Genomic DNA, 25439 nt, shown 5'->3' with positions numbered 1-25439 from the left:
TCACACACTGGAGTTCATTTTTATCTCTCTGCCTCCCCTGCTGAGCTAGGACCTCCAGGTGGCTTGGTTCTGATGCTTGTAGAACAATACAGCTTGGTTGAGTGGGTAGATGAGTAGGTGAGAGCTAACTACCCAGCCCATCGATCCCCAACAGTGTGAGCAGCCTTCCTGCCTCACACCAAAAGAATAAAGATACCATAGCACTCAAGAAAAATCTTTTAAACCCTTGTGTGTCTACAGGGTGGCCCAGCACCCTGCAGCATTGGGAACTAGGCAGCAGGGTCTCAGCCCAGAGCCCCAAATCAGACTCCATTAGAAGTGTGCTCAGATAGTGTCCACCCAGGTGGAATGAGCAAAGCCAATCATAGAAGTGGTTGCCAATGCCAGCTAAACACTAGAATCGCTGGGAGAGTCTCAGAGCAAATCATTTGCTGCCCCAGCCTCCAGAGGTTCCAGAGATGTGGCTTAGGCTGGGCTTGGCTTTGTAAAAGTTCCCTAGACATTCTAGCGTGTTGCAGGGCCAAGAACCCTTGCTCTGGCCAGGCTTGAACCCAGGAAGGTCTTTTGCCTGGAATTCCACACCAAATACTGGGCAGAGCCTGACTGAATTATCATTAGAATGAGGAACAGAGCTGTCTCAGAGAAGTAGGGACAGCTACAGCAGAACCAGACTGGTGTAAATCATGGGCCATTTGCATTGCTTGTTGAGAGCCAGGAACAAATGCTACTCTTAGGGCAGGATGAATGTGTCTGATCCTAGCCACAGTTTGAAATGTCACCTCCTTGCAGCCTGATGTGACCTCTGGAATGAAGTGACCCTCCAACATCCTTGGTTTTCTTTTCTTTTCTTTTTTCTTTTCCTTTCTCCTGAGATCTCTTGGGAACTTGCACTGTCCAGAGGAGTAACTTGGGAGCCCTGAGGCACCCAAGAATAGATGCAATGTCTGCAGGAAAATCTCTCCCCAAATTGAACAATGACCAGCTTCACTCCTAAGGTCGCCACTTAACCTTTCAGCTGACCTTTTAACCTGTGTCTGCCCCAATCTCCTCTTCTAGAAATAGGAAGGAAAAATTTCTAGTTGTTGAAATTCTCCAAGGGATCAACATAATGTCTAGAACTACACACGTGGCTAAGGAGAGCTTTCACTACCCCAAGTTTACCTTACTCATCTCTCACCCTGATTTGTAAGGACAGGCAACGTCCTCTGTGTATTAGTCACTCTCTACTACAGTATTCCCAGTATCACATTTATCAGCAGATAAGTGTCTGAAAATAGCAAGGTAACATTTTAATACTAATTTTATAGGGTTTTTTTTTTCCTAGCTAATCCTTCTATGTTTCAGTAGAAGAATAGAGCATCTCATCTCTGTTCTTCACATAGAAGGGGCCACAATTAAGTGGCTAGTGTTTGTCCTTCCTAACTATATGTCTTGTGACACCTGAGGTTTACACCCACGGTGTTGGGTGATGGAGCAGAGATGCCAGATCCAAGCTACTGATGTACCAACTGTGTGACCTTGAGCAAGTTAGGTGACCTTGCCATCCCTTAGTATCCCTGTACATAGGGATCTCTTCTCAACAGACCATGATGAGGCATTAAAGGAGTGCTTCTTCTTATGCTACTAAGGACAGCAATCCGGACACACTCATCTCCGAAACAATCAATTACATAAAAATAAAATGTTCAGATACTTACGCATCTCATTTAACCGTGTATTTTATAGAGCATTTTATGTCATTGATTCATTTCCTAATACTTTTTAATGGCTTCATAGAACCATGTTGTGTGAAAATACATCACTTCACTTAACCACTTTCTACCTGACAGACACTTTAGATGGTTCCAGCTCTTTCACTACCTTATACAAGTTAAAAATCCTATAAATATACCCTGGCGTAGTTCTAGAAATACTTCTATAGTACAGACTCCTATAGACAAGATTCCCTGAAGTTGAGTTGTTGAATCAGAAGATATATACATGTGAAACATTGCTAGATATTGTGAGAATCACTACCCAGAATAGGTACCTCCCTGTACTACTCCTGCTGGTATAATCGTAGCCATCTACTGCCCCACCCACACACCCCTGGCCATATGGGAATATTTTTTATTTTTATTTTTCCCATTCTGGTAGTATTAGAATGTTTGCTGTGCTGTATGGATAGATTACTGTTTGGGTGTAGAAAATAGGTCAACCGTGAACTTGGGCTCACTGGCCACTGGTGTAGTACTGTAACTGACAGCCAGTTTCCCAGTGTAAGCTCAGCATCCTCTCTCCTCCCAGCCTGATGGAGTGCACAGCGGAACACCCGAGCATTGCCAAGTCGGTGGAGAACTTTGTGAGCTTGGTCAAAGGGCTGCTGGAGAAGTTATTAGATTACCGGGGCGTGATGACAGATGAGAGCAAAGACAACCGTATGAGCTGCACAGTGAACTTGCTGGTGAGTGACTGCCAGGTCCCCATGGACCAGGTTGGACCCATATCCTGCTGCAGGCTAAGCTTGGACCTCACTTCTGCTCTTGGGAGACAAGCAAGGCTAACTGTTGTGGAACACAGCCCAAGACGGTTAAAATCCAGCATCTGTGCTCTGTGTCTTGAGGTTTTCTGTGCCTCAGTTTCCTTATATACCAAGTGGGAGCTATGAAGATTTGTTTAAGGGCTTTATGCATCAGTAGAAGGAAGATAGCAATATTTAGCACATTACATGTGCTACCTGCCTTTCCCAGATCTCCAGAAATACAAGTTTTGCCCCTCAGGCTCTGTTGTGTGGCCTCTCCTATCGACGTGAACTCTTTTGTAACAGCTTAGATATTGCTATTGATTTTTCAGAATGCCAAGGGGACTTTAAAAATCCTGACTACAGCAGAAAGGAATCCAATGCTAATAGTTCCACTAGGCCTGATTTACATAGAGAGCGTGGAGAGGGGTTTTCCAGTTTCTCTCTGAGGAAGGACGGAGATGGTTGAAGAAATTGACTTTCATCAGCCAGGTCTACATGCCTGGGACGAGGACATCCAAGGCAGTAAGACAGGAGCAGTGCAAGGGTCTGCTGTCACGAGAGCGCATGCTGATGAGGACTACCAGCCCCCTGCCTGCATGGCCTGGAACATGTCACCTGCTCTTCTCTAAGCCTCGGGAGGGTGTGGATGCTCACACCCTGCAAATGGCTTTTAGACTGGCTCCAAATCTGTAAGGATTTGGTTTAAATTGTCACAAGAGTAGGACTTCCAGTAGCAGAGTCCAGGGCAACTATGACTCTAAATGACCCCTAACTGGGAAAAGATGGCTCAGCAAGTTCAGAGCACTTGCTCTTCTAGAAGATCCGAGTTCAATTCCTAATAGCTATGTCAGGCTGTTCACAGCTGCCTGTAATTTCAGCTCTAGGGGATGTGGCACCCTCTTTTAGCTTCCATGGGCACTGAGATACTTGTGGCATATACTCATACACACAGACTCTTAATTAAACAAACAAACAAACAAACAACAAACAACTCCTAAGAACCAGGCCTAGTGAAATATACCTGTAATCCCAGGAGGCTAATGTGAGAGACCACGCATCTGAGACCTGCTTGGAGACTACCTCAAAAGCAATAACAACAAGAAGCAAAATTTAAACAACAAACCAACAAGCACATCTAAGCTGGCACTGGGGTATCTCCCAGGCACTACCAAGTTTAATTGCTTTAGCTGTGGAATATAAATCTCTAGAAGGTTCTATGTTGTCAGAATTAGGATGTGTTTGGGGGGGGGGGCGTCTCCTACGTTTAAGCCAGGCTGTCTTTAAAAACTAGACAGGCACAGTCTTGATAGCCTACCACTCAGCCTGACCAACCGCTCACTGCATCCCCTAATATGTGATGACTGAGACATTTGCTCTGTCCCTTTACAGTCAGGGAAGTGACTTGCAGAGCAAAGTCTCCCAACGAGGCTATTGGGTGCACTTGGCAAAGTGAAAGTCTTGCTCTTTCTTGGGGTTCCCAGACAGTAAGCAGTGATCTTTCTCTCATCTCCATCGTCACATTCTCTTTCCCCAAAGCCCTGCAATGAAAAGCACTCAATACCATTTTTCTTCCTCCCTTGCCTAGAATTTCTACAAAGATAACAACCGGGAAGAGATGTACATAAGGTAAGAACTTTGTCATATAAAGCCTCCGCCTGCTATGGTACCTCTGTGCTCAGTATCCATCACTGCCCATGCTGCCTCTGATATGGAATTTAGACCTGTCTTCTTCGCATCTGGTTTTTGGTGTTCTGATTCCTCTCAATTTTCTGAGATTTGGTGGCACTCTCTGTTCTTCTCTGGTCGTCCCCACGGAATGGCCTGGAGCTCTCAGACTGCCTGTAGTCCTTCTCTGTGCATTTCTCTTAAAGGATGCCATTTGAGATGTGTATTTATTTGCTTCTGTCATGGGGCAGCATGAGAAACCCTCTTTAGGCTCAGAACATGATAAGCCCTTGGTTGGCTTGCTTTGAAGGGAAGAGAGGGCGGTGGTGGGAAGGTTCAGCAGGTAAAGGGGCTTGCTCCCAAGCCCTTGGAGACCTGAGTTCAATCCCTGAGACCTACATAGGGGAAGGAAAGAACTGATTCTTTCAAGCTGTATCCTGACCTCCACACATGTGATATGGCATATATACCCTCCTATGCACACATCATACACACACAAATAGTTATGTTAGAAAAAGATAAATAAAAGGGAGAAGAATATCATGTGACATATGTCTCCTCCCTGCTAGGCATTTATTAGATTTTTAAGTTTATCATAAAAGACTTTTCTAAGGACATTAGCCTGGAAAAAAAAAAAAAAAAAAAAAGCTCCTTTGCAAATTTTCTCAGTATCTCATATTTTTCCTGCCCCCCCAAAACCCCTCACAACTATATTACTAGCATTTTTTACTCATTATAAAAATAACACAGATTTTTCTTTATCAAAACAAAAAGCCTCATAAAATACCGACTAGCAAAATAAAATATGAAATAAATCTCTAAAATGCATACATATTTTCAGGCTTTTTTATGCTTACATACACATCTAATTCTGTGCATGCACTGTTTCTGCAAGCACTGAGTTTTAGTATTAATAATTTATCCCTCACTTCTTTTTACCAGCATCACTTGTAATGGAACTACAAAATTTCCTTCCTAGAAGATGCTGTCATTTACATAGCCAAACCTGTACTGTTGAACAGGTCTGTTATTGCCAATGTTTTTCTCCAATAAATAGCAACAATGGATTTTTGCCCACTGGCTTCTGTGCCCCTTCCTGTGAGTCAACAGCCCAGCAGCGTGTTCTGTTAGAAGCTGAGCCTGTGCACCTAAACTCACTTTGAGCCGACCACTGTGCTTAGGTTCTTGCTTTACACTGGTCCAGTGGTGTGGAGGAAGTCATTCCACAGGCTGTCCCGACCTTTGTGATACATGAAGCTTTGGGGTCTGCAGGGCCAGGATGGCCTTTTGGGATAAGTCTTTCCAACTACTGTTGTGGGTTTTGTTTTGTTTTTGTTTGGTTTGGTTTTTTTTGTTGTTTGCTTTTTGTTTTTTGTTTTTTTTTTTTTTTTTGTACCAAAAAACCAAACAAAACCAAATAAATCATTCTGCCTTCTGTTTGGAGGATGAGATGCAAGACTCTCTCTACATGCCTAGTATGCAGGCTTTCCTCTCTCCAAACTCTTTCTTCGTTTCCACTTCAGAAGCACAGATGGAAAGTCCCAGACCCCCACAGGCTTGGAGATTGGGGCCTGTGTTAATCTAGGAAAGCCGCCATATTGGCTTACTCCAGACGTTGTGATGTTCTGAAAGCCTGTTCTCTTTGGCAGGTATAGTGTTTAAAACACTTTCCATGGGTTGCCAACATTTTTACATCTAGAGACTTTGTAAAAACCGACAGTTCTTCTTCCTGAAAAGCTCAGAAGTCATCACAACTGTACCCTCATTCCACTCTGGCACCTCATTGGGTGGTGGTGGCCCTTTTAGACCCAGCTGTGGCCATGCCATTCTCTGTTCCCTGTGGTACCTCACTCAAGCACACAGAGACATCTGACTCAGTAGCCCTGGTGGGCTCATTAAAATTTCTTCCTTGGGGCTGTATAGCAGATGGTTAAGCCTACAAATTAACAAAGGAGAGTAGAGGGGAGCCTTAGCTGGTTCAGAAGTGGAAATAGCATGGGTGATATCTCCTGGAGACACTCTCCTGGATGTTGTTTAGCCAAAGGATGGGGGGTCTAATGGGTGGTTGGTAGGGAAGTGATGAGATAGGATTGAGCCCTGTGGGAAGAATGGGTGTTTCCAAATTCCAAACTTCACTGATGGCTGTTATCAGCAGGGCATTGTGGGTTGGGGAAGAGAGTGGACAGACATTGCTGTGGATATAAAAACTGCACTCTCTGGGGCTAGAGAGATGGCTCGGAGGTTAAGAGCATTGAGTGCTCTTGCAGAAGACTCAGATTCATTTCCCAGCAACCACATGATGGCTCACAACCATCTGTAACTTCAACATCTGACACTCTCACACAGGCATAAATACAGGCAAAACACTAATGCACATAAAATAGTGTGTGTGTGTGTGTGTGTGTGTGTGTGTGTGTGTGTAAACAGCTCCCTTCCCCCTCCCTCCCCCTACTAACACAGACCCCAGTTTTCCAATCTTCAGTCAATGCTGGAAGAATGAGTTGAATCTTTCTGCCAGGGCTGCTCCCCCCACTTCCCATCTACCCCAGCTCAACTGTCTGGCTAGAAGTCTTTCTGAACCACCATGTGTTAGTCAGCATTCCATCACTGTGACCGAAACTGAGAACATGAACTTAACTAAAGAGAGTTTTATTTTTCACTCTCTGGTTCAGGAGCTTCAGTCTGCTATTACCTGGTCAAAGCCCCCTCCCTTTGCTCTCAACTCTGCTCTTAGTTCCTTTCCGCAGGATTTTTCTCAGGGCTCAGAATTAAAATGTCAGTTGCAAAGAAAGAGGGGGTGGGAATGTCAGGGTGTCCAAATATCGGTGTCTCTGTGTGGGCATCTCAGGGTCTCTCTAGCCTCTTTTTCTCCCATGCTTGCCTCTCTTTCTTTTATGCTTTCCTAGAGCACCTTAAAGAGAGGGCAGGAACATCCCTTGATGAATTGCATTCTCATGGATTCTCACAGTGATTGAGATGCTGCTCAGGCTCACACCCCAGCACGTCTGTGTATTAGCATGAGACTCCTGGCAAGCTTCGTGTATTTTCTTCCTTTGCTTCCACGCCATATCACATTGGGCAGACCATTCTATAGCACACTGAATTCTGTCCAGGATAGCCCTGGCTTCATGTTTTTGTTTTCATCAGAGTATGGATATCCCTAATGGACCCATGTCATAGGGTTGTCAAGAAGATTAGGTGATACAAAGCATTTAAAACACTTAGCACAAAGTTGGGCATCAGAGCAGTCACCTGTGATCCCAGCACATAGGGCGTCTTAGGAAGATCATGGTTTGGAGCTATCCTGGCCTAAATAGTAAGTTCTAGGCTAGCCTGGGCACTATTGAAAGACAGGCATTGTTTTAGGAGTAAAAAGGAAGAAGTCACTTAGCAGAACAGTTGGCATTACTTAATATAGCACCTGGCATCACTTAGCATACATAGCACCTAGCATCACTTAGCATACATAGCACCTGGTATCACTTAGCATAGCACCTGGCATCACTTAGCATAGCACCTGGCACATACTTAGGGTCCAACAAATACTAGATTTTATCATTACCACTTATCTAGAAGGCTATGCAAGAGTCCATTTGTTCTGGCTGGCTCCTTCCTATCCCCATCAGATTCCTCATCACCACATCTTGTAACTCATCACATTTCTCCCTACACAGATACCTGTATAAACTGCGTGACCTTCACTTGGACTGTGAAAACTACACAGAGGCTGCCTACACACTCCTCCTCCACACCTGGCTTCTCAAGGTACTGTCCCAGGAAGACATCCATGCTGAGATTCCCCACCAAGTCCTCACAGCAAGTTGAAGAGTTTATAAGAGGATGAAAGAAAGAATCAAAAGAAACGGGGAAAGAAAGTCAAGGAATTTTCCTTTTCTTGGTGCCCCTCAGACTCCCTGCCTGGCAGCACACTTCTCTGTGCTACTTCACCTGCTCCCAGCGGTACTGAGTGACCTTTGCCTTTAATAACTGAAAGTTCCTGGGACATACATCTTCACCATTATATAGCATCTCACGTGTTGTGGAAGATAAATCATTAGCATGCCCACTGAGCTGCTTTCCATGTCTACAGATGTTTCTGCAAAAGCCTGAAATTCTTTCCTTCGGCTTTTGGAGCCCTGTGGCCATGTCTCATTAGGATTTAGAGAAAATCCCCAAAGTCCACACTGTGAAGCCACTAGAAAGCCAAAGTTGTCCAATTTAGCCAAAATCAGAATCAAATCACAAATGGAAATCAGACAGCCTCTGTCTGACTACAGACACCGAGACCCTGGGCGAGACCAGTAGAGGTGTCTGTGAAGTTTCGTCTTGCTCCTCGTCAGAGATGCTCTCATAACTCATGGTCCCTGGTTCATCTGCTCTGTCTTACATCATCAGAACCAGAGGGCGACCTCCAAGCACGGCAAGGACCCATGAGGGCAGCTTCCCCCATGGAACCCTGGTTTTTCAAAGATGAGCTGAGATGGGGAAAGGGAGACAGGAAAGGCTCTGGTCAGGGAGGTTTCTGCCTTTCATCCTGGGAAGGCTTGTGTCCTCGGCAGCCACTTATCTCTGTATGGCTTCCCTGTGTTCTCTCTTCAGTGGTCAGATGAGCAGTGTGCATCCCAGGTCATGCAGACAGGCCAGCAGCACCCTCAGACCCACCGGCAGCTGAAGGAGACACTCTATGAGACCATTATAGGCTACTTTGACAAAGGAAAGGTAATTGGAGCCTGCAGTCCTCTCTCTGTGGGAGCATTGACCACTGGGAGGGACAGGTCTCTCCTGTGCTGTGTGCTTAGTTAGTTCGTTTCAACACCTGGACCACTATATTTGCTTTGCCCAGCTTGGAGCATCCCCTCCACATCTGTCCACTGAAAGCTTGGATCTTTTCACTCTTCAGGGTTTTACTTAGATGTCACAAGAGCTTCCTCGACCACCTTCAGCACCCCTGTCCTGAGCCACCCTTCTTTCTCAGAGAAGAGCACTATGCTACTATTGATAACCCTTTCCTTACATGGGATTGATTTGCTTGCTCTCTGGCTTCTCACTATGGAGGACCTCAATTTCAAAGCTTTTGTCTCGTCCACTGCTGGATGCCTGGTGGCTAAAACAGAACCTTACATGCAGGAGCTGGTGATATGGGTTGGGTAAATGGGCAGAACCATGGGTAATACTGTGCTGCCAGTGATCTCTTCTGCAAGGATTCTGGCAGGGTTGCTCAGGAGCTGAAGCAAACCAGCTGCTACCCAGCCCCAGCTTCCAGCAGACCTTGAGGCAGCTCCAGCCTGAAGGCTACCATCTGCCCTGTAGACAACACAGCACAGTATACCTCCATGTCTGGGCATTTCATCAGTCATGTCTATCCACAGTTCCGATGGGCTCTTCTGATATTTTACTTCTCCTGCTACCATAGTGAGATACTAATAGTATCTGCTTCTTAGTTATAAGGTGAAAACTAGGTGGCAGGGGCCAAGGCGGGAAGTGGGGGATGTCAGAAATGTCAGCATGGTAGCCAGCGGGCAGCAATGCCATCTTGTTAATGGCCACCATTGCTACCTAACTACGCTACTCGATCTTTGAGGCATTCCATAAGTCCCCTAGCTCACACATAGCCCTGCTTTCCTGTGATTGGGAAAAGCTCTCATCATCTATTGGGACACCACTGGATTCTTGGTTTAGATTTGTCCTGCCTCTGCAGTTCATTGCCTCTTAGTCTGCTCTTCCCGCTTTCCCCAGAATGATGACATGAGGTAATGTCTATGGAGGGCTTATAAATTCCTAAGGCTCAGCAGTTGGAAAAGACTGTCCTAGAATTTATGATTATAAGCCTCTGGAGGGTAGAGACTCTGCCATCTTTGAACCTCTCACTCCACTAGCCATCAAATAAGAGCTCTCTATTTGTTTATTGCTGATTACATCAGTCCTACTGGAAGAGCCCCACGAGGGGGTACAGTTTGTCTCCAGCTTGGGATTTGACTCAGCCACCCTGTGCTGAGCAGAGAGCAGGAAGACACAGCACCCCATGCTCAAAGCACTTGTTGTCTTGTTGCTAAACCAGACATATCAATTATTGTCAGATTTTGCATGTTTCCTTTTGGTATTGTCCAATAATGAGGGACCACTTATTTGCCCAGTTTGGAACATTCCCTCCACCTCTGTCCACTGGCAGCTTGGATCTTTTCACTTTTTGGAGTTTTACTTAGATGTCACAAGAGCTTCCTCGACCACTATCGGCACCCCCTACCCTTAGTCACCCTTCTCCTTTCTTCAAAGAAAAGTGCTATGCTTACATGGTGGTACCTAGGAGTATAGAGGAGGCAGCAGATGATATAGCTCACCCTGAAAACCATGGTCATGGAAGCTTCTAGAATAAAACCTAAACTCTTTAGCTCCCCTCAACATTCCTGCCCTACAGACACACACAGGCCATCACTCCATAAGCCTGGCTTGACACTACCTGATCCCCAAACCCAACAGTTCCAGCCACCTCCTTTTGCCTCACCTCTGATGTTCATGACAGCAAAAATAGTGTCTCTTGCCCATCTTTGACTGCACAGATGGATGGATGTCCATGCACTGTCACTAGAACCCAGTCACTTACTCCATAACCTGTGTGTAAAGCCAATGAGATCAGTGCCTGCCAGAGGTCCCAGAGGACTGGAGGAACTGCTGATATCTGACTACTGCCCTGCCCCTCTTAGCCTCTTAGAAATCTCTTAGCACATGGAGACCCCATTGTTTCTTCCTGTTCCCATACTGGTGAGAAACTGTCAAACACACACACACACACCCTGTTGTGTCAAACAGCCTTCTGACCCAGCCAGGTTATTACCCAACCTTCTTGTTCAGGGTAAAGTCGGCAGACTGGGGTCCTCCTGGCACATAAAGCATTTTTATGTTGCTCACTAAGCTGTCTTGGGTTTACTGCCATGGCTCCTCTGCTCCACACTTGGTTTTATTTATTTCTATGCTTGGATGCAGAGAGCACTTTCGTTAAGAAGCTCACGATGAATTTTGGCAGCCTCCACTCTCGCCTCCCCCGCCTCCTCTGGCTTCTCCATTTAGGTGCATTTTCTGTTTTAAACCCAGCGTGGAATGGGAATGGGTATCCTCTGAGACTGTCAAGCTGCAGCCAGCCCTGCCTCTCCCCACGCCTGGCTGCAGAGCTTGCGAATGCCTCTGTAGTCCTAGATGGAGGATGATCTTGGCGATGGCTTAAAGTCAAGCAGCAAAGAAGAAGCTCCTGTGTCTGGGGTCCATATTTTCAGTTTATTTTAAAAACAGAGAAGACCTACTTTGAAAGTTTTAATGATGTTCTAATACTCTAGTACATTCTTACCTCTCAGTGCCGCTCTCTGCTTAACTTACAACCACATCATCCCATTAAGAACTGGAAGAGGAGATCACAGGTTGAATTTTGGGACCAATTCCATCCCCAGAAATGCCCTTGACGCCAGGCCATTTGTATACTTCACTGGGAACCATTTCTCTCTAACAAAGGGTTCTGATGCCTCCCCTGTCTCCCCTGCACTCTGGGCAGGTGAGGGACTCAAGGGGTGAGCATAAGTCACCAAGTACTTACTAAGCTTCAAACGGAATCAACTGGGGTTGGCCTCCAAGCCCACTCCTGGTTATGCAGATGACTCTCCATTTCTCACCTAGAATGTAGGTATGATGTTAGTGACCTCTCTCCCGGTACTTAGGAAGATCAGAGCACATGTAAACAAGTTACTCCATTATTCAGTAAAGGAGCTGGGTAGAAAGCCAGGGGAAGTTTGTACTACTACCAAGTCACAGGCTCGCTCTGTGTGAGCACTAGGTAAGAAGCTGTCTGCCATGCAACGGGCGATGGCAAGGCTCAAGTCCCTTCTTCAGCAAAGGCTCTGAAAAGTTGAACCACCTCTAACCACTGTCTCCATGATGATCCCATAGATGTGGGAAGAGGCCATCAGCCTGTGCAAGGAACTGGCGGAACAATATGAGATGGAGATCTTTGACTACGAGCTGCTCAGCCAGAACCTGGTAAGGCTCTCCCAGAAAGCCACGCACGCCACACACACAGTGCTCGCTCAGCTCAGAGACAGAAGTGAGGCCTGTGGGTTAGGGAGACAGAAGGCTGGAGAAAGACCTGATGAGTTCTCGGTGAGCATCAGCCCTCCATTGTTAGATGGAGCAGCAGCTGCTGCAGCTGCTGCACTCCCAGTAAATGCTCTGTTGCATTTGCAGTAAAGGTTTCACAAATCACCAAACCAATTAAACAAAAGCACAACTTTGTGCTTTTCAGATGAACAGATAAATCACATTAACACGCTTCCCATCTGGCTGTTCCCATTAGCATGTTGATGCTCAGGACTGGGGTGGGGGAAATCAGGAGAGGGACTAGCCTTCCCAGCCTCTACTATCAGGGATTAGCAGGGAACTAGACTTAGCAGGGGAAATAAAGCTCTCCTTTTTGGCTGTTCCTTCATCCCTCGCCACCACTCATGGTTGCCCAAGTGTCTGGCTCCCAAACTCTATTCTCAGCCCATAAAGGTCAACATAGACATCCAGGAAAATGGTAAAATAGGAGTTGTCAACATCAACATCCCAGAATGTTGATGGGATTGACAGCTAGGGTGGGGAATTGAGGGCTAGACGGGTAATCATGTGTAAGTCTGCTGAGCTCTTAGCTTATGTAAGATAAGACCCAAATACAAACATGGGTCGGCACCAGTGGATACTCAGTGATAATAGTCCCTGAACGTACGCATGTTAGAAGACACAGAGGTGTGCAGTCTTCCATATGTGTGAGGTTATGTGCAGACACATGCCAGGGCATCCCACATACTACTAATGTACATTAACATCCCTGAATGAAGTACACACCATCCAGGGACCTGTTGCAATCCACATGTATGTTTTATGCCACATCAAGTGATCCTTGTGACATATCCTTCATATGCTTGCGCCATGTCAATATTTCTTTAGGACCAACGCACAATTGCAGGGTGCTGTGAAGTGTGGAGTGAGCTGCACACTTTTTTTAGGGGTCTGAACATTTGAAAAGCACACACCTCTTGGAGTGCACAACATATGTTAGGTGTGTGTGCACACACAGGAAGATGTCTCCATCTGGAGGCATTTGGTCATCCATATACTCTCAGAAATTTCTGTCACTGCCACAGAGAAGGGAGTACAGTGGGGATGGCAGGGCCCCCAGCTGGAGCTCACTGGGGTCAATTCCACGTGGACTAGCTGCCAAGTTCTTACTTCAAGCATTGAAGATACAAAACTGGCATGGGTATGAAATGGATAAATGCATTCCTCCATGTGGGTCACCTAGCATGGTGGGCCCACTAAGCATGGCTCTGTCCACTGCAATGTAGGCATAGTCGCAAGCATAGCTGCAGGCATGCCATTATCTACACTTGTTTCTGGGGTGAGGATAATGTCGTAACTGTGGATTCTTTCAGTCCAATATGCCTCAGATACACAGCTGTATGGTCTTGATACAAGTCATGTTTTCTTTTTTTTTCAGACCCAGCAGGCCAAATTCTATGAAAACATCATGAAAATCCTCAGACCCAAACCAGACTACTTTGCTGTTGGATACTATGGCCAGGGATTCCCCTCCTTTCTGCGGGTAGGTTCGCCAGTGACTCGGGCTGGGGTCTGGGGACCTCAGGATCATAACTGTTCCTCTTTGCTTTGAAGATCTGCTTGCTCTTGGAATCTTGAAGCTTAGGAGCTGAGTTCTGCTATCCAAGGACTGCCACTGCCCCCAGTAGAGCCCCGAGTCAGTTCTACCACCCTAATCATCAATGGTAGTAATTATCCCAAAAATGGAGCTGCAGGGACAGGTAGTAAGGCCCCCAGTGCAGGAATGAGTTGTTCAAGGAAAGACCATGTAAGATCTGCTCCCAAGGAATTTCAAGACAGTAGTTCTCACTCTGTTTGCTCACAGGCTCCTTTTGCTCTCTTAATATTTATTGAAGTCACAGGGTGTTCCTTCATTTGTGTGTTATCTCTACAAATGTGTGCCACATGCAGAACAAAAAACTGAGAAAAATCTCACATGTCTGGCAACTTACTTAAAAATAACAAAAAGCCCATGTGCTGGGTCCCATGTTAACATAAATAATAAACAATACCTGCATTTTTCCAACTTAATAAATCAGTGAGGAATACTTGTGACAGAATCAGAAGGAGAGAGCAACCTGGTCTACATAGAAAATTCCAGGCTGTTTTGGGCTATGTAGAGAGACCCCCATCTCAAGCAAATAAACAAAAATAGCAAGAAGAGTAAATATCACTTGTCTTTCTGCAAAGCCCTCTGAAGCCCGATGTGAGGACAGAGGGCTCTGTCCTCACGGGGGTGTTGATCTGTCATCATCACGTGATCATCACCATGGGAAAGCGACAAGCCAGATCAAATGTGAATGAGAAGGAAAAAATGACACCCTTAGAATCGTTACGGAAGTAATTTTGATCCTGTCCCGTGGCCCCCAGATGAATTTTTGGAACACGCAGGGTCCCTCATCATTCTTTCTGATCAGTATCTTGGTGGCTGCTCTTAGCATGTGGTAGATTGAATTTTAATATACACTGGATTGCTTCCAGTTTGTGAGTCAGGAAGATGCCGGGTACATGATAGGTCTGACCCCTGAAATGACCTGGGTTTATAGTGTAGTCTACTAAGTCTACTCAGGCCTGTTTGCTTATCAGACTCTCCTGACCATATGCTAGGAGTATCCCTGGGTGACTCCTAGAGACTACACTTTAGCCAGTCTAGAGTGAGGGAAGCCTGGGAATCTGAACTTCTGAAGATCCCCGGCCCCTCTAATGCCCAGATGTCTTGGCACTGCACATACAGTTAAGTTACAGGCCCAGGCTAAGAAGAACTCAGCTGCCATTAGACTCAATGGAGATGACATGGCCATGGTCTAGAACAGGGTTTCCTACTTTTGTTACCTAAACATGTGGCACCTTATAATGCTTTCCTGTGGAGGCTCCCATGGATATTGTGGGGTACTTAGCCACATCCCTGGACTCTTCCTTTACCGCCAGGAGCAGTATCACCTTGAGTTATGACAACCAAAAGATGTTCTGGGAATTGTCAATGTCCCCCAGTAGCTCAAATCACCCCTTAACTTATGTTCTAGATGAGACTAATGTGATCAGAGAAAGGTAAAGAAAATGCCTGCATAGGTTGGCCAGGAGCCAGGTAATAAAGGGCCCAGATATTGGTTCCTTCCAGCATACAACTCTAGGCCTTGTGGCCTCATTGAAGGGCAACTTTGCAGGCATGTGAATGAAGTGGGTGTGACATGGTACATTATCCCCAGAAGCTGTTTGTAGATTGCTCTAAACAAGATCATCAGCATCCCTGGTCTCCCTTCAGAACTAGGCCTGTGCCCAGTTAAGTCAGCCCCTACTTCAACTGATGAGAGGCTGGGAGGAGAAAGACATGCCGAAGCTGCTCTCTTCCACCAGCCCCAAGTTCATTCCGAACACCTTCAGCTGTGCTTGAGCTGTACACCCCACACTCCCAGACCCTGGTGTCTCTGACAGGTCTCCTTTCTCTCCAGAACAAAGTGTTCATCTACCGAGGCAAGGAGTATGAGCGAAGAGAGGACTTCCAGATGCAGCTTTTGAGCCAGTTCCCCAACGCAGAAAAGATGAACACAACCTCTGCCCCGGGAGACGATGTGAAGAATGCCCCAGGCCAGTGTATCCTTGGAGGATGTCTCAGCCAAAGGGTTGGCCATAGCTTTAGATGAGAGCCATTTCAGAGCTGACACCAGAGTCTCCAAGTGTGGGATCCAGAAAAGTCATCTCAGTTATACTGCTCCTCTGTAACTGTGTGGTCCACATGCATGGATTCAACTAGCTGTAGGCTGTAATGTCCAGAGGGGGAAAGTGAGGTCATTATACTGTATACCATGTGGCAACTAACTGTATCATTTGTCCTCTTAGGAATCATAGGTCATTTGAGATTGCTTAATGTACATGGGAAGACATGTAGATATCATGCACATGTGGTGTAAGTGACCCTCCTGCTGCTCATAGAGGAGGGCATCCCATGGGTGAACATAGCCCTTCCTCTATTCCTTTTTTTCCCTCATCATGAATACCCTCTCAGGTGCCTGGCTCTATATCTGGCATTGTACAGGCTTTGTACAGAGTTTTACACTAAAAGTGGTCTGCCTTTCAGTAGGTACAGAGTTGCTATAATTGCTACAAGACATGTGGACAGCTAGCGACACTACTATATATTTATTCAAAAAGCATGACCCATGCCAAGAGGAAGGCATGCAAGGTGCTGAGACCAAGGGACACCGTTCCTTAACGACAAAATCTGCATCAAGTAGCTAGCTAGAGCTTAGTGTTAGCAGGGAAGCTGGCCCAGACAGGGGAGGACAGGGCCACTGTGCTGTGTAGATGCCATTCCCAAGGACTGAATGGACTTTACATTGCTAGTGAATAAAGCTAAAGCCATCCTGAGCCAAGCTTCAAGGCTGCCGCAGACCTCACCCGACCTAACAGTCTCACTCCCAGCTCCTAGGTCTCTTTGCCACTCCATTTAATGTCTGAAATAGGACTGCTTGTCCTTCCCCACTTTTGTTCCCTTTGTCACTTCCAGGGAGAGCCTTTCCCTGGAGCCTTATCTAAAGTTGCCCTTTCTGGGTTCATCGTGACCCTGTGACCTTGAGCTCTCTTCATTTGATTTTCGTTGATGTTTTGTTTTCGTTCTTCATTTGTTCTATTTTGTTTGCATTTTAAAGACACATGAACACAGAGGGGGTGTCAGGTCCCTGAGAAAAGACCTGTGTTGCCTGTTTCCCATGCTAAACTCCTGCCTCTCCACAGTGCTGGGCACAAAGCTCATTCTGGGAATGTATTCACTGCTTAAAGAGAAGGAAAAGGAAAGGAGAGAAATCAAAAGGAGGGACAGGTATGGCTGAATGAGGAAGGATGCAGCAGTGGGCACCAGCTTACTGGGCATGCATAGAGCAGCATGCAGAGACAGGAGCAGGGGCTGGGTGTGCATGCGTGTGCAGCATAGCAGCCATGGAAAAAAGGCTGGCGTCTTCATGTACACTGTGCTGCCATAGCAGGAGGTAAGATCACGGAGGCAAGGGGGCAGGTTGAGGCTGGCTGTGGAGTCCGGAAACCTATTACCTCAGCTGGGGACCAGGCACCACACCCTTTAGCACAGATAAAGTTACAGCTTTTTAAAGAGGGGTGTCAGGCTCCAAGGCTGTTCTGCCTATTCTACTGGAAACCTTAATCCAAATATTTTTCCTCTTGGGTGATAAATATTCATCTGTGACCTTTTCATTATGCCTGCCTGCCCTCCACAGCCATGTGCAAGAGAACATGCAACTGGTGGCTGCTGGCTGGCATCAAAGGCCAGTTTGGTTACATATGAGTCCTCGATACTACTAAGGCTCTGATAGTGGAACCCAGATATTGAATGGCCTTTTGATGTGGTATGGAAGAGAAAGCATGTGTCCCTCAGTATGACATTATATTTAGGACCCCATGGGCTGGTTCAGCGCCAGGAACAAGTTGGTAAATGAGAGAGAAAATGCTGGCATTTGCTACATTTCTTCAGGAGACTGAGTGCAAACATTATTTCCGTAAAGCCCACAGAATATTCTAGAATGGTGAAAATTTTTTCACTGAGGGGAATGCATAAGGCAGAGATGAAGCAGTTTGCCTAGGGTCAAGAAGGTAATTAGAAAAGATGCCGGGAGTTTAAATGCCAACTTCTGTCTGTCTTGTCTATGTTCTCTTACACCATCCTTTGTTTTTTAAAGACTGGGGCCAGAATGCTATTCGCTGTTTTCTATAAACTTCACACGTAGGCATCTTTCCCTCCCTTTGCCACACCATAAGCTCTGAGATGAGCCTATTGTACTCCAGATTTTACTACTAAGGAAACTGAGGTGTAGAAAGCAATTGGCTTACACGGAGTGGTGGTGAAAACCCAATGGAGTGAGGATTCGAACTCAGGCCTGCTGCTCACCACAACTTTGAACTCTTAACATTGACCTCTTACCTTCTGCTGTAAAAAAGCCAACAGGTGTTTTGGGAAAGTGACAATGCTTCCATCTCTTCTAAGGTTTCCAGATGGCGGGAGGCAGGTCTAGCAGAAGCCTGCTGCTGCCAGCCCATGTACCAGGCATGGAGAGTCCAGATAAATAATTTGAGAGTGCCAATGTCATAGGTTTGGAGTTTCCTTTTGGACGAGCTCCCACAGCTCAGATCAATATACATAGCCTAGGGCTGGCGAGATGGCTCACTGGGTAAGAGCACTGACTGCTCTTCCGAAAGTCCTGAGTTCAAATCCCAGCAACCACAGGGTGGCTCACAACCATCTGTAATGAGATCTGACACCCTCTTATGGTGTGTCTGAGGACAGCTACAGTATATCTATCTATCTATCTATCTATCTATCTATCTATCTATCTATCTATCTATCTATCTATCTGGCCTAGAATTGTCTCTAAAAGAAGTGTTGGCAAACCTTTCTGTAATGGTTAGTCTAGAGAGCTTTGTGCCCCCAGTCACAGCTTCTTAGCTGCTGTCTCTGTGTATAAGCAGTCACCAATCATCACATGTATATAGTAAGCAAGGCTATGTTCCCACAAAGGTTTATGTGTAGGCACTGACATATTGAACAATATACCACTTTGCATGTCACAGCTATTTGAAAATAGGCCATCTGTGCTTAACTTGTGCTTCCAACAGAAATGGACAGTGAGATGGGTCAGGGCCTACCACCGTCTGCCAGCCCCTGTCCTCAGCTAGGGTGCTCGCCCTGGAGGGAACACTCTCACAGCTCAGGTTGCCAGGTTAGGATTTCAGGGCCTTCCTGAAGTTTGCAGCTATGTTCCCAGTGAGACCAGTCCAATGGGTTAAGTGTTGTTTATCTCTGAGGGGTCCTTCTTCCACGTGGAAGGACACTTCAAGATGTAAACTCTAAGCCCCCAGTGTGCGAGCACAGAGGAAACTCATCCAGGGGAGGCATGCAGTGAAGGTGGTCGGAGCCATGGAGGAGGATAACTTTGGAGGTTGTGGTGGTCTTTGAGTAGGAGATGTAGTGGAAATCATTTGAATGAAGTGAGATGGGGGATGGAGAAAAGTGGAAAGCAGGGGTTGATGAAAGAACACGTGACCATCGACTTAGTTTGTAGTATGACCAGCTTAGTATAAGTCATGGTGTGGCTAGAATAGGAAAGGCAAAGATCCAGCCAATATGCCCTGCCAGCCCATAGCCTGTGCATGGTGGCAGACATCACTAATCAATCACAGAACTCTCCTTCTAGCTGTTCCTTACTTTCTGCTATAGGTCGCTGTTTAGGGGCTGTCAAGAGCAGGAGGACCAAAATGACTTGTTTGCATGTTCTAGATTAGTGTGTTTCTCAGACTTTATCATGCATGGATATTACCTGAGGATCTTTGAAAATGCAGACACTGATTCAGAAGTACTGAGGAAGACTGGAGATCCAACAAGTATAATAAGCTCTCAGATGAAGTTGTTTGGGTTTTTTGTTTTGGTTTGGCTTGTTTTGGGTTTTTTGTTTGTTTGTTTGCTTTTTTGTTTTTTTTTTTTTAAAGCAAGGTAATTTAGAAGATAGGCTGGTCTTCCATTCTCATGAGCACACAATTCCCACAGATTATCCAGAGGGCTGGGATTCTAGCATTAATGCTCCCATAGTGTTTTGTGTCATTGTTTCCTGCGACCCCAGTGCTGGATGTAAAAGAGACTATAGCTAAAGAACTTTAAGCACAGAGTTAAGAACCCTAAATTTAAACTCCTGCTCTTTCTGTACAAGCTGTGTGACTTTCAGCAAGTGGCCGGGCTTCTCTGAGCCAGCAGGAATAATTAAGGCTAACTGTGGCATCCGGTGGAATTAGAGAGATTAAGTGATACCCAGGAAAGCTGTGTTCTGTAATTAATAGCCATCCATTCATTAGAGGGCATTATTGTTAATGACAGTATAGCAGTGATACCGGTGATTAAGACCTGCTAAGCGACTCTGTTCGCTAGAGCAAGGCGGTGGTCAGCTCTGAGAAAGTCCATTAAGTGCGCACTGATCGTTAGGACCTTGTAGGAAGCCAGCAACTTGATTATGGAATAAAAGCATGGTCCCCGAAGGACCAACCTAGGAGCTCTCAGCTGGCTTCTGTCAGATTTGGGATCCTCCTGTGGCCAACAAACGTTTCAGATCCTTAACTTGGATGGCACAGACATCCAGTGTTTCGCTGTGCAGCCTGTTCTGGATGAACACCCCAGGTTCAAGAACAAACCGGTGCCTGACCAGATCATAAAGTAAGAGCCACTGCCCACTGTGGTGGGAATGGAGAGAACCCTAGGAGACTGAGTTGGTCGCATGACAGGCCCAGCGCCTTTCTCCTCAGCCAGTTCTTCCCTGCTTTGCCTTTTGGGAAAAGAATTGCCCCCCAGTTACCTAGGCTATGTTTATAATAAGGCTAAAGCCAGAGATGAATGGGAGGGACAGGTTGGGGTGTGTGGCTAGCTTTGTGTACAGTGAGTCCTCAGTAGTCACCAAGCTGAACTGATATGGGAGCCTTCTTCTCAGGCTGACCCTAGAAATGGACCCATGGAAGTAAGGAGTGTGGATCGGCAGGTGACAGAATGGTGGAAAGATGAAACAAAGTGGCCCTGGGCATACGGGGCACATTCTCACGAAGGAACATCCTTCTAGCCTGTGGTGTGGGTGTGGGTTAACGATGGATGTGTTCTGACAGTAATAAGGTTAAAGTAAACAGCATGCAGGCAGGCATCCACTGCTACATATCAAACTGCACAGTCAATGAGTAGGCTATGAGGTGGGGGGTTGGGGAATCTTTGGCTGTAGCACTCCCTGTAGGTTCTTCCCTCTGGGTAGACCAGTGACTGGAGTTCCCCAGGAAGACACAGCCTCTCCAGGAGCCTCCTGCCAACATCATCCCAAACAGGGGCAATGCAGAGTAGATGGCAGCCTTCCTCTCTGTCTTGGCCAGGCACCTGTGGACAGGGGCACCTTCCTAGCTAGAAGTGCTATGTGATCAGTGACAGTTGATCCTCCCTGCATATTCAGAGAAAGTGGAGGGGGGTGTCTGAGACTCCTGAAGCAATACTTGGAGGTCATTCTGGGGATGCTTAGCTTGGTGCTTACCTATTCTAAACCCTTCAGCGAACTGCAGAAAATGATGACACAGGCCACTGTTGGTGCATTAATGCCAGAATTGCAAATGCCCAGGGTGGCTTCTAAATCACCCTGCAACCCTGTGCAAATCACTTTTCATGAAGCCCCAACTCAGACCTTGAAATGCCACTGCCAGGGCCCTGCCAGACTTGATGTTTAAGGTTTCAGTGGATGGGTGGCATGGCTTCCAGAAACTTCCACTCCTTTCTGTCTTTCAGCTTTTACAAGTCTAATTATGTGCAAAAGTTCCACTACTCCAGGCCTGTGCGCAGGGGCAAGGTAGACCCAGAGAACGAGTTTGCTGTGAGTATAACCCCTCCTCAGCCATCTTCAGCAACCAGAACACACCTCTGTCAACCACAGGTGGGGGCAGCTTGATCCAGAGCCAGGGAATGAATACAACATGGACATCCCAGATAGGGTGACAGTCTACTGGGTCTTCTCATTTTTAAGGTTTGTAAGATGTAAGAGGGCTGCCTCTCAGATGACCTTGGCAGCCAAGGACATTTGCGCATTTCCAGGAGGCTGAATGTGGTTGAAGCAGCCCTCCAGCACATGCATTGTAGAGCCTCAGCACTTACTGAGTAATGCTGTCATTGTCCCACATGCTAGCAGCCTGCACACATATTTCCTAGCTTGAACTCGTCATCTCTCCTCAAGGTCAAGACTGTAATGAGGACTTCAAGTTCCCCTCAGCTCTCAGCCCATGATTCTTATCTTTTTAAGGGTTACCATCCCTTGGGGAATCTAATGAACACCATGGACTCTTCCCCTAGAGCACACAAACAGATACATTCAAAATGGACTAAGAGTTCAGACTGTCTGTGAAGTCAGGTAGAACTGACTCGGCCTAAGTCCAGGAAGAAATTAAACTAACTGTTAAGAATTCCCCAGGGGAAGGTGTCACTGTGTATCTGGAAACTGCAATATTTCTTTTCCTCGGAGTGCATGGGAGGCCACCAGGGCCAGAAGTAGCAGATTTCATAAGCTCCTTGCTCTTCTTCCATCAGTCCATGTGGATCGAGAGGACTTCCTTCCTGACGGCCTACAAGCTGCCTGGCATCCTGCGCTGGTTTGAGGTAGTTCACATGTCTCAGGTGAGTTTCAAGGAGTCATCACAGTTCCTCTCCTCCTCTGATGGACAGAGCACAGTGAATCTCAAGAGGCCTCTTTGATGTTATAAAAGAGACAGTTTATGTTTAAGGTCCTGTAGGAATCCCAGAGTAGGCAGTGACCAGGGCATCTGCTGCCAGGGTGTATTTTTTAAATTGTTAGGTAACTTTTTAATACCTAGTAATAAAATTTTCTCTAGATACCTGTAATGAAATCAGTAGATGAAGAACATCTTTGTAACGGGGACTTAGGGGAGGGGGAGGGAATGAGGCAGGCTCTGGAAGTCAACCACCCAGTTATCCCCTCAAAGTTCTCCCATCCTGACCAAGAGACCACAGTATAGAAAGAACCATTTTCTATTTGGATACACTGAGGCTGAAAGAGGAAATATTGGAAAGCTGGAGACAGCTGGAATCCAGAAGTCCAATCCCCCTTGTATAGATAGCAGATTTATATTTTGTTCTATCTATCTATCTATCTATCTATCTATCTATCTATCTATCTATCTATCTATCTATCTATCTATTTATCTATCTATCGATGTATGTATGTATGTATGTATGTATGTATCTATCTATCTATCTATCTATCTGTAATGTGTGTGTATGTGTAGTATGTATGTTGTGTGTGTATGTGTAGTATGTATGTTGTGTGTGTATGTATGTGTAGTATGTATGTTGTGTGTGTATGTATGTTTATGTATGTGGTGTGGGAAGTGTATATGTGTGTGTGGTATGTATATATGTGTGTATGTGTGTGATGTGTGGTATGTAGTATGTGTGTATGTGTGCACTCATGCACACTATGATGTGTGTATATGTGTGGATGCCAGAGGACAGCTTCCATCTCTCCATTATATGTATTCCCAGGATTGAACTCAGGTCACCAGGCTTGGTGGGGAGGATGTTTCTTTGCTCTCTGAACCATCCCAGGAGTGCCATAACGGAGGTTTTACTTTTCAGCATGCCTTAGAGTCTCCGTGTCCTCTGTTCACTAAGGACCATGCAGTTCCTACACTCCACAGGCCAGGCCAGTACAGTTGTGAGAACCTTTGCAGGTGGGAATACATTTGAGATGAGATAAGACTTTATGCATTCGAAATCCATTTCATGGGTGCCTAACACATGTCAGATGCCTGGCCTACAGATTCCATGGTGCAGCCTCCATTCTAGTGGGGGAGCAAGTCAAAGAAAACACAGTATGTCAGATGGTGGTAGTCATGAAGGAGGGGTAAAATGGGAAGGGTAGCTATTTTAAATAGTAGCATCAGAGGAAGATTCCCTGTCAAAACGGTTTTGAACAAAGGTCCAAGAGCAGAGATGAATAGTCCACAGATTTTGAAGAAATGGGCTTTTCTTCTTTCTTTTCCTTTCTCTCTTTTTTTTGTATTTGTTTTTGTTTTATTGGGAGTTTCATGTTTGGTTTTATCTTAGGACAGGGTATCTCTGTATAACAGTCCTGAAACTTGCTTTGTAGGCCAGACTGGTCTCAAACTCCCCAAAATCCACTTGCCTCTGCCTCCCAAGCACTGGGATTAAAGGTGTGTGTCATTGTACTGGGTTGTAGAATGGGCTTTTCAATAGAGCAAGCAGCTGGCACAAAGTCCCTAAGGTCAGACCATGTCCAAATTAGAACATCAAGAGGATGCACAATAGCAATTAGATCCCAGGTCATGTAGGACCTTAGAGAAACTCTGGCTTCTCTGTATGTAACACAGAGCCCTGTGCAGAGTAGGGTCTGGCTGATATGTTCAAGCTACTGTTTAGTCAGTGTCTGGCTTTCAATAGCCTCTGTAGTGAGCCCATAGGCCAATAGGCTTGGAGCCTCTATTCCATAGGCATGGCCTGGGTCTTGGAAACAATAATGATGAACACTAATGATGTCAGCAAGAAACATTTATTGAACATGTGCTAACTTGTCGACCACCATGATCTCATTACACTCTCAGAAACTCCAGGAGTAGATATTTTTCCCACTTGCAGATGGGGACACTGAGGCAGAGTGAGTTCATAAGTTGTCAAGGTTAGTGAAGAGGTCAAGTTTGGCTTCAACTTCTCATAGTATCCTCCTGGTCTGGACAGCTCTCCTCAGAGTGTCCCATCCATTCTAGTGACCCAGTGTCCTTGAGAGGAAGCAAATGATGTCTTCTTAGTTCGCCAGACATGTTAACATGTGGTAGTTTCAACAAAGGTCCCCCCAGCCCCACCGCTGTGCCACATGCTTTTACAGCCTTATCCTATGTAATCTCACAAAGTCCTGTGAGGTGGATACAGCTGGGACATTATATGCACAGGACCTACATCCATATATCAACTGACTGCAAATTGAAAATATTTTGGGAAAATTGCATCTGGATAGAATATCTAAGGATATATGTTCTTGTTATTTCCTGGATAATATGATAAAAATCACCATTTACATAGCATTTGTCCTATATTCATTTGTAAGGACTCTAGATGGGATTTAAGGTCTCCTGGAAAATGTATGTGAATGATTTGAAAGTATTGTGCCGCACTGTAAAGGGACTTGAACACTGAGTTTTGGTGTGGATTCTAAAGCCAAATTTCCATGGACAAGGAAGGGTGACTGGACCATGACCAACCCTTGAGGGAAGGGGGCTTTCCAGCAGCCATAGCTTCTACCCATTATCCCTGACTGAGCCCATCCCTGGGTTGGCTCTACAAGGCCCCTCTTCTCCAGCTGTGCCTGCCAGACTGTAGTAAATCTGAGGGCGCCCCTCCTGTGTGCCTGAGTCCCATTATTGTCACTTTTCAAAATTCTTAGTGCTTCCTAATAGATTACAAAATTTTCTGAGTGCTTATTTTCAGCATTTACTAACCAAATACTAAATATAATGTTGGGCTGTAGATTCCACTGCAATATAAACTCCAGGAAGGCAGTGCCTTGTCTGTTACTCTTTCCGTGCCATATGTCAAGTGCCAAGAATAGCCTCAGGC

The 25439-nt window shown here is 45.9% G+C and overlaps 1 protein-coding gene across 1 annotated transcript in view; it reads left to right on the top strand.

Annotated features, from left to right (window-relative positions):
* Dock2 (dedicator of cytokinesis 2) overlaps positions 1-25439 on the top strand; it is a 558039-nt gene that overhangs the window by 515007 nt on the left and 17593 nt on the right. Inside the window, exons 35-44 of the mRNA XM_021175778.2 lie at positions 2287-2443; positions 4089-4129; positions 7843-7933; positions 8768-8887; positions 12101-12190; positions 13686-13790; positions 15736-15877; positions 20408-20489; positions 21588-21672; positions 22380-22466. Of these exons, the coding sequence (XP_021031437.1) occupies positions 2287-2443; positions 4089-4129; positions 7843-7933; positions 8768-8887; positions 12101-12190; positions 13686-13790; positions 15736-15877; positions 20408-20489; positions 21588-21672; positions 22380-22466 (1000 nt within the window). The remainder of the gene's footprint in view (positions 1-2286; positions 2444-4088; positions 4130-7842; positions 7934-8767; positions 8888-12100; positions 12191-13685; positions 13791-15735; positions 15878-20407; positions 20490-21587; positions 21673-22379; positions 22467-25439) is intronic.

The sequence above is a fragment of the Mus caroli genome, chromosome 11, assembly GCF_900094665.2.
Source record: "Mus caroli chromosome 11, CAROLI_EIJ_v1.1, whole genome shotgun sequence".
Lineage (NCBI taxonomy): Eukaryota > Metazoa > Chordata > Mammalia > Rodentia > Muridae > Mus > Mus caroli.
The sequence above is the reverse complement of the archived record's forward strand: the minus strand, read 5'-3'. Positions and strand labels throughout refer to the sequence as shown.